Below are 14,737 nucleotides of genomic sequence, written 5' to 3' on the forward strand. Positions count from 1 at the left end.
GACTTGTTTCCAGAGCATAAAAGCTCCTGTTTGTGCCGTGCAGATGCAAACAGGCTTGCTTCTTTCTTCCAGTGCCAGTCTGAAAATGGACTGCAGATTTTGCTCATTAAAAAAAAAAAAAAATTAAAAAACCCCAAAACTTCCAGTGCCTTTTGCAGAACTTCAGGCCAAGCTAAACTGTCACATTTCAAGACATCTGCCATGTGTCCATCCATTAATGATCTCGGAGGCTCTGAGAAAGACAATTAGCTTCACTGTAAAATAAATGACAACTAATTTTCTTTCCAGCTTAAAAAAATCTCAGCATTAGGAAAAAGGTGAAAAAAAGTCAAGCCCTGCTTGACCACTCCTCTCCTTCCTCAGCCAATGATTTGTAATATATATACCTAAATTTTAATAGTTCAGCCTAATAAGAAAACTATCCTGTCTGGCCCATCTCACAAAAGGAATGATATTAATAGTTATGTGTGACTCATCTGGAAATAGTTGTACTACCTCAAGTGATAAGCCAGAGGTGATTCCAAAGCTGTATTAATGCTTTCTTTTAATCTGGAGCCATAGCTCTGACCAAACCAAAAAATGCTTCTGCAGACAGTATCAAAATAGCTATCATTCTCCTCTTGTCATCTGCTGCAGCTTGAAGTAAGGCAGGGGTCATTGCTAAAATGTTAGATTCCTGGCAGTATAAAAGTCCTTTGGGAACACAGAGATATTTAAACTGGTGCCATCTCATCGTATCCTGCTGAACATGCAGGCCACAGGGAAACTGAACTCTCACAAGTATCTGTAGCAATTATTGGTTTGAACCAATAATAGTAGTAGTAATAATCATAATCATAGCAACCAAGTTTGTACCAATAATATCACTTTCATTCATAAAACAACTATTTTGTCAGCATCACATGCCCAGCCCCTTCCTAGTGTTGAGGAAGACACTGAGATGCAAAAGACACATTCCTTGTCCTCAGAGCCTGTCTATATGAGGAGCAAAGATAGCCCAATGAGAAGCAATTAAGAAAGACATGAAAAAAAGTTTCCAAAATTAAATTACTGAAATTACTACCCAGAAACAAATATCTTCAACATTATTGGCTTACATTATTCTAGACATCCCCGTCATGTTAATATATGTATATATATATATTTTTCCTTTTTCTTTCTTTTTTTGACACAAAAAAAGAAAATGTACTATATCTAATCATAGCCTCTAAAAAAGCTTTTAAAAACCCTTACTATAATTGTTCACGTTCATCCATTTGTAAACATAGATCTACATCATTTTAACTGGCTGAATATTGTCCTTTAATGGATTTACTTAAGTGATTCCCAATTAGTTAGCATCTACATATATTTTTATGTAGTTACCCAAATATTCATTTAGGATACATTCCTGTGTGTGAAAATACTGGGTCAAAAGTAAGGCATTTTCTTTGGGAGATTAAATATAGATATAGATACAGATATAGATATATCTGTGTGTATGTGTGTGTTCCAACTGTCCTTGTGTAAAGTTGTACCAACATTCATTTCAAGCAGGGGGCGTGAATGTCCATTCTGAGTATATCATTAAAAAAAACCTTTGTCAATCTCCTGGGTAAGAAGTGGTATCTAATTCTTGTTTTCTTTTGCATTTATATTGTCAGTAAGATTATACTTTATTGGTAATTGATATTTATTACTTTGTTAATTGCTGCCCTGTCTTAACTCAATCTTTCTATTAATCATTTCACATATTTTCTTATTGATTTATAAAAACTCTTCATCTCTAAAGGCTACTAAATTCCTTCTCATCATATATTTCTTAAATTAGCTATTTGCATTTTTTACTTTGATTATTGCATTTTCTGTATTTTTTATATTGTAAAGAACTTACATTCAATATTAGATCCTGAATCTTTAATGACGGACATCAAAAAAGTCTTTAAAATATACCTGAATTCAATACCAGCTTTCTCTAAAATATACCTGAATACAACTATACCCATAGATCTACACACATTTTTAAACGTATTCAAATATTTTTTTAACTTTCATTTTTCACAGTAAAATCTTTTAAAAATTGTTATTAGTTTTTCATGTTTCCTTTTGTCCTTTATTTTATATTCATTATTTTATCTTTTACAGCAAAATTGTCTATGGACAATGAGTTTTGTGGCGAAACTGCTTGCAGCAAAGATGTTTAAGCCAAGATACAGGACATGAGTTTACTTCTCTGTAAACCTTAGTTTTGTCATACAAAAAAATGAAGATAATAATAATGTCTACCTCAAAGAGCTGGAATAAATGATGAGATTCATTAAAAGCAAACAGCATGGTACCTAAAGTATAATAAAAACTCAATGAAGGTAGTCATTAGTGGGAAAAAAAACAGAGAATCTAACAACTAGCTTTAGGGACGGTCCACATTAAGGGATAGGAGATAGAGTTATTCAAGGAAATGGGAGAAAACATCAAAAACACAATTTATGGATATCATGGAGTAAAGGATTTCAAAGAACAACTGAACCTAGTAATGAGGATAGAGAAATACATTTCAGTAATGAGGATAGAGAAATGCATATTCAGTCCTGGGTGTTTTCTATGTAAGAAAAGCAAATTTGGGCAGCACTACATACCCAAAGTTGGTCATCCATGCCTGGTGGGTTCTTTTTGATAAAAGCACCATAGTATGTAGCAATATTCCGGTGATGAGAATATTTCTTCAACATGTTAATTTCTTGTTTGATTTCTTCCTCTTCATCCTATATTAGAACAATAAATATTGTCATGAAAATCCAGTGTCTTTAGTAGGATTCTGTTTTTCATCACCATCTATATCAACTATGCAATAATTTCTTTCTTAAGTTTTTTCTTCTGTGGTAACAAACAAGCATAATTACCATATAACTTGACTTTCTTCCTTGACTACAAAGAAAAAATTTACAAGATAACACATTGGCAGTCCAAGGGGGTCTTCTGTTTGTACAGCAAACCAATATAGCAGGCAACCTGCTAGGAAAAAAAAAAATTCCTCATCCTTTCACCTGGAAGAGATTAAGGTAGACAAGCTATTAAGATAAAACTCACTCTAGGCCTCTGGGTACTATGTCCATCAAGTACCTATCACTGATCATACCTGGTATAGGGAAGATTAAGAAAAGTGAAAAGAAAAAAAATACAGCCTCTTCGATTTAAAATTTGTTAGGTTCATTTTCTTTGAAGTCTCCTTTTATTGAAGTCCCTGATGGAAGATGATGAAAGTCAGATGGGGAAAGGGAGCAGGGGTAAGTTCCCTCCATCTGAGGATGTTCACAAAGCAGGAGTACCCATCTCACCTTCAGGAAAGTACACATGAAAAGAAAGGGGACATGTGGTAGTGCCACGAATGTGAAAAGAAAGAACCCTCCTACAGAGTAAGTTTCCTAATTCAGATTTCACTCATTCCCAGTTTCAATTTGGAGTCCACTAACTTGGGCCTTTTTAAGACAACCTGATATCACTGGTGAAGAGTGTGTGTGTCCTCCCATAATTTTTTTAAAGAATATTTATTTATTTATTTTGCCGCACCGGGCCTTAGTTGCAGCACGCAGGATCTAGTTCCCTGATTAGGGATTGAACCCAGGTGCCCTGCACTGGGAGCGTGGAGTCTTAACCACTGGACCACCAGGGAAGTCCCTCATAATTTTACTTTGAAATGTACACATCAATTGGACTTTTACGTAGTATTTTATTCTTGAGGTTGGTGGAAAAAATTTCTAGCCCAGGAAAACTGTTTTAGATGCAGCAGTAAGAATCTCTGCGTGTAAGATGTTACACGGCCATTACCTGAAAGGCCATTCACGGCGTGTCTCTGTCTGTACCCTCACCTCCTCCAGCTACTTGGTCTCTACGTTGCTGGGCCCTTCTGTGGGCTCCCATGAGTGTCTTCTTTCCCCTTCCTCTTCTTCACATAATTCCTACTCATCCTTCCTGACTGAGTTTAATGGACACTCTTGAGGGATGTTTTCCCTAATTCTCTCGGGTAATGTCAAGTCTCCCCACTATATCCTGTCCACCCCCAAACCTGCACACACATTTGTTGGTACTAGAACAGAGGTATGGGTCATACTGTGTCATAATCGCCCTTTTACTTGACTCCCTTCTCCATGGCTTGTAAGCTCTCTTCTGCCTTCAGATCTCAGTTCCAGGACCCCTTCCCCAGCAAAGTTCTCTGATCTGCCTGCCTGTGGTTCTAGCCCCAGGGATTTCACGTGTCTCTTCCTTTGCAGCACCTACCAGAACGGCAATCCACGCTTATCTATCTAAACATTTGATTGAAGCCTCTCTTCCCTGTCAATCCATAAAAACTATCAACACAGGGATCCTGCCTGCTTTTGCTCTTTATAAATAACATCCTAGCATCAAGCAAACTGCCTGTGAATAAATATGAATAAAAGAATGAATACCTAATAAAGTTCCAACCACTTACAGCAGCATTCCTTACAGCTTGAAAGGAACTGGTAAAAATAAGAGGAGAGTGGTGAGACGCTGACATTTACTGACCACCCAAAAATAAGTTTTAGTAAAAAGCAATGGAGGTTTGCAAACCTAGGAGAACGCAGTATGTTACATATGACGTGGCTTAACTAAGTCAAAGACTAGGTAGTCTCAAAATAGAATGTATGCTTGGGATGCTGAGCTAAGAAGAAGCACGTGGCCTTAACAAAGGAGGGGAGGAGAGGAGTGAGGGGCTGGGATGGGGGCAGGGGATGCCCATGCTGACCAAAGAAATCTTCCCTGCGGCTACCAGAAACTGCCTAGGCCTTCACTGCAAGCCTAAGGAGAGACTGACCTTCACAGCCCTTCAACTTGTTGCAGGGTCCTGCAGCAGGCCTCCAAAATGTCTGACGATTGTGCATGTTAGCTATTTTAAACCCACCACGCGGGGCCTGATAATCGTGGATGAATATAGGATGTGAGCAGATGTACTTTAGGGAAGCCTAGATAAAAGGGGAGAAAACAAACCTGAGGGTTTCTGGGGCAGTCTGGCATCTGCTTTCGATTAAAGAGGCAAGCACATGAGACAGTAAAACACCCGTCATTTTCCAGCGGCCGCCGGACAGACTCAGCTTGGGTCATTCTTAGTGAGAAGCGGGGCTGGTTCTACAAGTATTTGCTGCCTGCCTCAGGTTCCCAACGGGATGGTGGCTGATGCCAGGAGAAAGAGAGGAGGAAAAAGTGCCTAAAAAAGCTCACCATATCATTAAGTAAACAAGAACTTATGAAACAGTTAAATAACAGTGTGATTCAGTATATAATTAAATCCAAAACAAACAGTACTGGAGACCAGAATGAAGTCAGCATGTTCTCCATGGCTCTGCAAAGGTAAACTGAGGCAACGTGGTAATGAAGAAAGCATATGCTTTAAGTCAGGAAAATGAGGGGTGGCAGGTGGGGTGCACGTTCAGCTTGAGCTCCACTCCTTTCTGGCCGCATGATCTCAGGAAAGCAGCCTACCTTTTGGAGCCTAATTTTTCTCATCTATAAGGAGATACAGATTTTATAATAGTATCAATATTATTCTATGTCCCAATCTTCTGTGAAAATTAAATGAAGTATGTGAAAGTTATAAAATATAATACAAAATAAACATTATTATTAATCTTCTCAACCAATAAATAAATAACAAAGGTAGGAGAGGGCAGGAATGTAAGTAACTTGAGTTTTAGGTTTAAATTGTTTAAATTCCAAACACAGTTATGGAACCACTGTGGATCATGGTTACGTAGCTCTAATATATAACCTTGATCTTGATCTTATATGGCCTTGTGAGTGAGCGTGAAATTTATCAGGCCTTCAGGGCTACTGTTCATCCAGATTTCAAGACTAGTGCAAGGATAGCCTTAAGTTACTCAGTGAAACTGAAAGGGAGGCACTTATTATGACCATGAGAACACATTTAACCCCTTCATAAGCAGTCCAACCTCTTACAATACGGCTCATTGAAGGAGATGGGTTACGATGCTTTCAAAAGGACAAAACAACGACTGAGGCTAGAATTAGATTACAAAGTTATAAGAAGCTTATCTTCTGTTTTGTAAATGGATTATTCTTATGTCTTGAGAATTGAGCACAGGGATCAAGCTCACTGGGAAACTAATGACCACTGGGTCATAGTGAAAAACAAAGTAATGGTACCAAATTGTCACAAATGTTAAAGGGGAGTAATTTTAATAAGCTAAGTCCAATACTCTAGGAAGAACCATGATCTCAATCAGAAGACTTCAAAATCTTGTCCAAGCTGACTTAGTATGTCAAGTCAGGCACGGCCATTTAAACTCTCCGAATGCCAGTTATTTTCACCTGTAAATGGGAAAAAGGACACCTATCAAAGTCACCTCCTAAGGCTTAGAAATGATTAAGTGCTTATGTAAGCACAGCTTTATTATCAACAGAAAGAAGACTGTCTTTTCTCAAGATGACGAGAATCTATTTATTGCTTACTATTTGTGGTAGACTAAAAGGAAAAACGGGCCGATATGTGGCAGCCTCCCACCTGAAGAGGTGGAGTTCATTTCCTCTGCTTGTCTCTGGGCTTGGCCATGTGATCTGCTTTGGCCAACGGGACATTAGGAAATGCGACGCAGCAGAGACTTGAAAAGTATTTACGTGTAGGGATGGACTTCTCTTACTGCTTGCAGAGAACACTTTTATGTGAAAAACGAGAACCAGCCTCCTGGAAGATGATAAAACAGGTGAAGAGACAGTGCTTTTCAAATGCAAGGAAACGGATGATCCCAGACAATGCTTTCAAGCCACCGGCTGCCTCTGATGACTATACGATGATCACAACCGTGGTCATAAAATATAGCCAAAGCCAACCTTACGTAACGTTTTGTCCCAGAGGTTGTATGTGTATCATCTCATTTAATATTCAAAACAGCTCTATGAAGTACATGTTTTTAACGATCCCATTGAACAAATAAGGAAAACGAGTTTCAGAGAGTTTATTCCTATTTTAAATGTTACAGCTAAGATCCAAAGCAAGATTCGTCTGACTTCAAAGCCAGTCCTCTTAATTCTAAACTGAAAACTCCTAGACAGAAGAAAGGCAATCACCTTTGGTGATAAAACCAAAGCTTCTAAATCATGAAAGAAGAGTTTAGGAGCACCTTAAGCCAGGGCTGAAGAGAAACCTGCCTTTGGTCCTCCAATTAAAGGAGCTTGTTAGCACACACTAATATTTGCTTATGAATGATTCCAGGGGATAAAGGAGGGATTTTAAGTTGCATATTTATTACACAGGGGAATATACTTTAAGCACCTACAATATAGTAGGATTCAAAAACGGCATTAACGAGACACTTCCTATTAGTGTGCTCTATAACAAAGGGTTTTGCCCAACGTTCAGCTCTCAACCCATGGAAGAGGAATAAACCTGTGTAATTCTTACAACAAGCCAAGGGACTGGTCAGTTTGAACTCTCAAGGAAGTATGAGGTGTAGAGACTCATAAATGTGACTACACCCTGAGGTTCGGACACTGGCTAGAACCACTTCTGTTCCTGCTCACCTGTCCTGCTCTCCACAGTGGTTGCTGGCGTTAGGCAGGTTTTTGTGTTAACATGTCTACCATTTTCACCTTTGTCGCTGACTGAATGTGATAAAAAAATTGAAGACGAGTTATTGTTAAAGAATCATAGACGATTAGAATTTGTAGGGATTACTAACATCTTCTAAAATGTGATTTAAAAAAGAAACTTAATAATTTGTAGCACTAAAATCCCTTTCTCCAACAGAAATTTTATTCAGGATGCCAATATACAGCCTCAATAAAAACTAGACTTTTAAAATCAGTAAACATTTATTTTTATAAATTAAACTATTATATGTAGTACACACAGCTATATTTAAAATGGATAACCAACAAGGACCTACTGTAGGGCACAGGGAACTCTACTCAATATTATGTAACAACCTAAACGGGAAAAGAATTTGAAAAAAGAATAGACACTTGTATATTTATAACTGTATCATTTTGCTGTACACTCAAAACTAACACAACATTGTTTATCAACTATACTCCAATATAAAATAAATAGTTTAAAAAAAAGAAACAGGGTGGCGCAGTGGTTGGGAGTCCGCCCGCCGATGCAGGGGATGCGGGTTCGCGACCCGGTCTGGGAAGATCCCACATGACGCGGAGCGGCTGGGCCCGTGAGCCATGGCCGCTGAGCCTGTGTGTCCAGAGCCCGTGCTCCGCAACGGGAGAGGCCACAACAGTGAGAGGCCCGTGTACCGCAAAAAAAATAAAGAAACAAAGGATGACTAAACTCTTAAAAAAATTAAACTATGTAATATTTAGATATAAAGTTAATCAATGACAACAAAGGGGCTATTTTAGTGAAGACAAATTTAGAATTTTTGAAAGAAAAAGTCACATATCAGCTTCAATATCTTATGAATTTTCTGTTTTGTTTTGGTTCCAAAGGATAGAGGAAATCTACATTTCCTCAGATAGGTAATTGTAAGTGGTAATAATTACTCTTAAAAAGCATGCCTTAAAATTTCAGTGGAAAATTCATACTGAATGACATTCTGCACATGAATGGAATAACCCAGATTACAAATTGAAAAGTTGCTGTTTTCTTTTATTTATTTATTTATTTATTTATTTATTTATTTTTTTTGCGGTACGCGGGCCTCTCACTGTTGTGGCCTCTCCCATTGCGGGGCACAGGCTCCGGACGCGCAGGCTCAGCGGCCACGGCTCACGGGCCCAGCCTCTCCGCGGCATGTGGGATCTTCCCAGACCGGGGCACGAACCCGTGTCCCCTGCATCGGCAGGCGGACTCTCAACCACTGCGCCACCAGGGAAGCCCCTCTTTTATTTTTATTTTTTTCACATCTTTATTGGAGTATAATTGCTTTACAATGGTGTGTTAGTTTCTGCTTTACAACAAAATGAATCAGTTATATATATACATATGTTCCCATATCTCTTGCATCTCCCTCCCTCCCACCCTCCCTATCCCACCCCTCCAGGCGATCACAAAGCACCGAGCTGATCTCCCTGTGCTATGCGGCTGCTTCCCACTAGCTATCTACCTTACGTTTGGTAGTGTATATATGTCCATGCCTCTCTCTTGCTTTGTCACAGCTTTAATTTATTTTATTGAAGTACAGTTGACTGTAATGTTGTGTTAATTTCTGCTGTACAGCAAAGTGATTCAGTTATACCTATGTGTACATATTCTTTTCATATTCTTTTCCATTATGGTTTATCACTGGATATTGAATAGAGTTCCCTGTGCTATACAGTAGGACCTTGTTGTTTATCCTTCCTATATATAATAGTTTGCATCTGCTAATCCCAAACTCCCAGTCCATCCCTCCCCCACCCTCACTCCCCCTTGAGAAGTTGCAATTTTCTAGTGTGTTCAAAGTTGGTATATAACATTGAGTTTGAGGGTTTTTAAAAAAAATCAGTTTATTAAATATTAAAATATATGAAACATTAAATGAGATTTAAGCATGTATGGATCCTCTAAAATTATCTCAAGGTGGGTAAGCACCTGCAAACTATATATTTACAGATCTAAGGAAACAGGTCTAGCATGATTCAACGAGTTGCCCAAGCTCGTATTTCTTCATTGCAGCACTGATAGAACTTGGGTCTTTGCCACAGCATACTGCAAGCAGCACTTGGATTTGTTGTATATGTTAACCCTAAACTAAATGGATTCAGTCAATAAATATTTATCTGCTACTCTATCCCAGGCACAATGCTAAATAATAATAATAATAATATAATACAGTCGTCCCTCAGTATCCACAAGGGATTGGTTCCAGGATCCTCCATGGATACCAAAATCCACAGATGTTTAAGTCCCTTATGTAAAGTAGCAGAGCACAGTCGGCCTGCCATATCCACGGGTTACACATCCTCAGATTCAACTAACACTGCGAATACAGAGGGCCGAGTGTAATACGACAATGGACATAAAACATTCAAGCTCTTCCACAATGAAACTTACTATAGTCTCGTGGGGAACACAAATGGAAATCAAAGAATGATACAGATACATGCAAAATTACTAACTTGAGAGGTATGGGTAGCTGATGTAATTAGGGGCATGAGGGGAGAGAGCTGATAAATCCAAGTGTGAGCTGAATTTTAAAAGCCATGCGGGAGGTTACCCAGTTAGGGGAAAGAAAAAGTATAATGTGATGTGACTGAGGAGGGACTGGTTTCCTGGCAGAGAAACAGCGATTACCAAGGCCCTGTAGCTGGACAGGGTAGGGCATATTGTCTCCTATGGGAATCGTTGGTGCCATGGAGAGAAAATGAAAAATGTCTACAAGAGATGTCGTAATAGTAACAATGTGCACTAAACACTGTGTTCTACATATTGCTCTCAAATGCTTTATTTTATTATTTATTTATTTATTTATTTATGGCTGTGTTGGGTCTTCATTGATGCCGGCGGGCTTTTCTCTAGTCGCAGCGAGCGGGGGCTACTCTTTGTTGCGGTGCGCGGGCTTCTCATTGCGGTGGCTTCTCTTGTTGCAAAGCTCGGGCTCTAGGCGCGCGGGCTTCCGTAGCTGTGGTGTGCAGGCTTAGTAGCTGTGCCTTGAGGGCTCTAGAGGCGCAGGCTCAGTAACTGTGGAGTACAGGCTTAGTTGCTCCGCAGCATGTGGGATCTTCCCGGACCAGGGGTGGAACCCAAGTCCCCTGCATTGGCAGGAGAATTCTGAACCACTGCGCCACCAGGGAAGTCCCTCAAATGCTTTATAAATAACTATATTTCCTTCTCACACTAAACGTATGAGAGAAGTAATATTATCCATATTTATACATGTGGAATAAGGGGAGGTTAAGCAACATGCCCGGGGTAAGAGAAACAGGAAGTGTCAAAAGTAGGGTAAACCCAGATGAGTGACAGTTTGCAGTGCTCTTCTTTACCACTAGGCTAACCTGCTCTCTCTTTAGTAGGAAGTAGTATCCCTTAGAGAAGCAGACAACACGAGGGTGACATGCATCCTTCCACACCCAAGCCTGCATTGATGTATGACTCCCAAGAGGACTATGAATTTTAAAAATAGGTTTTAACCCTAGGAATGTTGTCATTCATTTAAAATCTATGATAAATGAGATAGCTTTTGCAGCAACATGGACGGACCTAGAGGTTATCATACTAAGTGAAGTCAGAAAGAGAAAGACAAATATTGCTTATATGTGGACTCTAAAATATGATACAAATGAACCTATCTAAGAAACAGAGACAATCACAGACATAGAGAACAGACCTGTGGTTGCTAGGGTTGGGGGGCATGGGGGAGGGTTGGGAGTGTGGGGAGTCTGGAATTAGCAGATGCAAACTATTATATAGAGGATGGATAAACAACAAGGTCCTACTTGTCCTACTTACACAAGGAACTGTATTCAATATCCTGTGATAAACCAAAATGTAAAAGAACATGAAAAATATATAATATGTGTATATATATATATATATATAAAACTGAATCACTTTCCAGAACAACAGAAATTAACACAATATTTTAAATCAACTGTACTTCAGTAAAATTAAAATAAATAAATAAATGAGATGGCTTACATCCTCAAGAATCCTCCACCTGCAATTCAGGTAACAGCCCACAGGAATTGGAATGGGTCTTCTTTTCTGACGGTATTAACAGTGTAAATGATAATGTCTTCCCTTTTTTCTTTGGTTACCGGAAAAAAAAACTATCAAATTCCCTGTGCCTTGTAATTTGGATCTGTTTTTTCTTCATCTGGCTTTCTAGTCTTTATATTTTCTCTGGCCTCTTGTTTTTACAAATATAATATCATTTTGTATAGCATCTACTATGTGCCAGGTCCTAGGTCAGCAGGCTCTGCAGGAGGTACCAAGATGGATAATGCACAGTTCCTGTTCCGGGCTCATTAAAGTCAGCAGGCTTTAAACGAGAAAGAGAGGACTCTTCATAAAAGGAAAACTAAAGGTGAGCTTCCCGTCGTTCAGAAAGCCAATGTGTTGATGAGGAGGTCAAGCCTCAAAAGAACTCAACAAGAGGGAACCAAGTAAAGTCAAAAGAGGGACCTAAATGTGAGATGGGAAAGATGTGCTGACATGCAAAGGAGAGCACGGATCTATGAAAGGAGACCCCCACTGTCCACGACTGAGGAACTTGGTAACAAATCTGGATTTGAATGGTCTGCTTAATGATTCCAGGCACCCCAACCTCTGTGGGCCAATCTCCTTACCTTCATGCATCTCAATTCCACTAGGGGGATAAAAGAACAAATTGTAGTTTTGATCAAATACTTTGAGGTACACAAATGAAAGGCACTACTGAAAACAAACCATCACAATGGAAAAACACTTCTAACAACTAGTGCACCTAAGTGTTCACCTTCATTAGTGTGGGGTATAGACAGGAGTCTCCAGGTCCAGTTTTTGCTCTTAAGCAATCTCTGGAGCATGCATGCATACGCATACTACAAGGCCACCCATTCATCACGCATGCACACGTGCAGAGACCCAGATACGCATAAGCCACCAAAAGGGGTGTAATCAGTATGTAAGGAGAAATGCTGAAGTGTGCATGGAGTAAGCAGCTCAGCTTGTCCATTTTTAGAACTTAGAAGCTTTCCAAGTTCTACGTGCTGTATAACACACAGAATCGAGACACTGGAAATAGCCCCAAAGGTGGAGGGTATTATGGAGACAAAAAAAAAATCTGTTTATCTTTTCTCTGTTAAAAGTTCTCAGGGCTTCCCTGGTGGCGCAGTGGTTGAGAGTCCGCCTGCCGATGCAGGGGACGCGGGTTCGTGCCCTGGTCCAGGAAGATCCCACATGCCGTGGAGCGGCTGGGCCCATGAACCATGGCCGCTGAGCCTGCACGTCCGGAGCCTGTGCTCCACAACGGGAGAGGCCACAACGGTGAGAGGCCAGCGTATCGCAAAAAAAAAAAAAAAAAAAAAAAAAAAGTTCTCATCATGTGCTTTATCTGACCGGTCCTTCTGCTAACTTTATCTACTTGAAAAGTCCCAAAGAGGTGTCTAGAAGGGTCTCTGCAGCGGAAGAGCCTGGGGTGGGGATTCCCAGGCTTTGCTGAGAGTCAAGCTTCCACAGCTGGGAACGCCCCTCTCGGGCCCTACCAACCTCACCGATATCCACCCATCCTCTGATCTCATGTAGTTGTTACTTAATCAGGAAACGAACGTACTGGCCACCTAGATAGGTCAGTTTCCTTCTTAAATTCTCCCTTAATACTCTCTTGTACAGTCCTTGAAAGTTAATCAGAACTGTCAAATAACTGTTCAACTGTTTGTTAAATGTCTTTCACTGACACTGGAATGTAAGATTCCAGAAGATAGAGCCTGTGTCTGTCTTATTCACCGCTAGCACCCCAGAGCATAGCACATTCATTCATTCTTAAGTGAATGAATAAATGAATTATTGTGATTTCAGTCTTCAGCTTCTGGAATCCACTTTCCAATCCACTTTCCAATCCCCACTTTCTCTCCTGGATCTTGCTCTACACTAAGTCATTTTGACAGTTACCTGTTGTTCAGGGTAAGACTAATAACATCGTAACTGAGGTAATGAACACAGGGCTGAGTCAAACTATTTACATATATTGACGATGAACTAACACACATATGGCATGTACGGCATGTGGTTCATAGCACAGGCTACCATCCCCAGCTACAGAAGTCCAATGCACATTATAACATCCTCTCCTCATTCCTATTGCCTGCCCCGTGCAGGCATTCACTGTCTCTTACCAGGACTAATATTTAGTGAGGAACTGTTATGTACCAAGCACTAGACATTATATAATTTTAGTCTCAAAAAAGTTTGCAGTGTTTGTATTCCCATCTAACAGATAAGAAAAATGAGATTCAGAAAACTTAAAAAATTTGCCCAAGGGCAGTAAGGAGAGGACTGGGTGTGAACCCAGCTCTATCTGAATCTGATGGCCATGCTCTGGTGATGCCCCTCAACTCCCAACTCCCATCTCTCATTCTTATAACAGGGCCGTGGGGAAGGTGGGCACACCCTGACTGGCTGGATTCGAATTCCAACTCTGCCATTTACCGTCTGTGGCGCTTGGGCAAGTTATTCAGGATTTTTTGCTTTCAATTAATTCCTCATTTGTAAAATGGATATTATTAGCACTGCTCCTCTAATGGGAATTGTTTCAAGGGTTAAATGAGTTCGTGTGTATTATATTAAGTACTAAGAACAATGCTTGGCACATATAAGCAATGATAGCCATCTTTATTTTTGACTCTGACTGTTGTTGTTGTTATTACTGTTACTAATATTACCTTCTATGCTACCAATCGTTCCACTGAATTGCCCTCCCTTTGGGAAGGAGGCATCAAATGTGCATGGAGCAGCATGTCCCCTGATTTCTCCCAGTAACCGAAGATGAAAAGATTTTTTTTTCCTTTGGTCCAATTTCAGCAAACATTCCATGAGCCCGTTAACTCTGGGCAAAGCACTCCACCAGAAACTACTGGGAGAAGGCTGCTTCCTTACTCGTCAAAGAGGGATGGAGACTGGCTGAAAGCTTCACCTACAGGAATTCAGTAAGTGAGACAGAAATAGAAACTCAATCAAGCAGGGCTTAAGATGGATCCTTCTAGTAGGCAAATCCCATCCTGTTACTTTGCTATTTAACTTCCGGCTTCCACACTGGCTCTAGCAGTGGTGTGAGGACGGGGCCAGGACTGACAGCCTCCCGCCCCTTGTAAAAAACAA

The 14,737-nt window shown here is 40.0% G+C and overlaps 1 protein-coding gene across 7 annotated transcripts in view; it reads right to left on the minus strand.

Annotated features, from left to right (window-relative positions):
• The window catches only part of TNIK (TRAF2 and NCK interacting kinase), a 414,289-nt gene that overhangs the window by 150,013 nt on the left and 249,539 nt on the right, over positions 1-14,737 (minus strand). For all 7 annotated transcript variants that reach the window (XM_049709762.1, XM_049709760.1, XM_049709759.1 and 4 more), the window contains exon 4: positions 2,616-2,741. In XM_049709762.1, the coding sequence (XP_049565719.1) occupies positions 2,616-2,741 (126 nt within the window). The remainder of the gene's footprint in view (positions 1-2,615; positions 2,742-14,737) is intronic.

This window comes from Orcinus orca, chromosome 5, assembly GCF_937001465.1.
Source record: "Orcinus orca chromosome 5, mOrcOrc1.1, whole genome shotgun sequence".
NCBI classification, from domain to species: Eukaryota; Metazoa; Chordata; class Mammalia; order Artiodactyla; family Delphinidae; genus Orcinus; species Orcinus orca.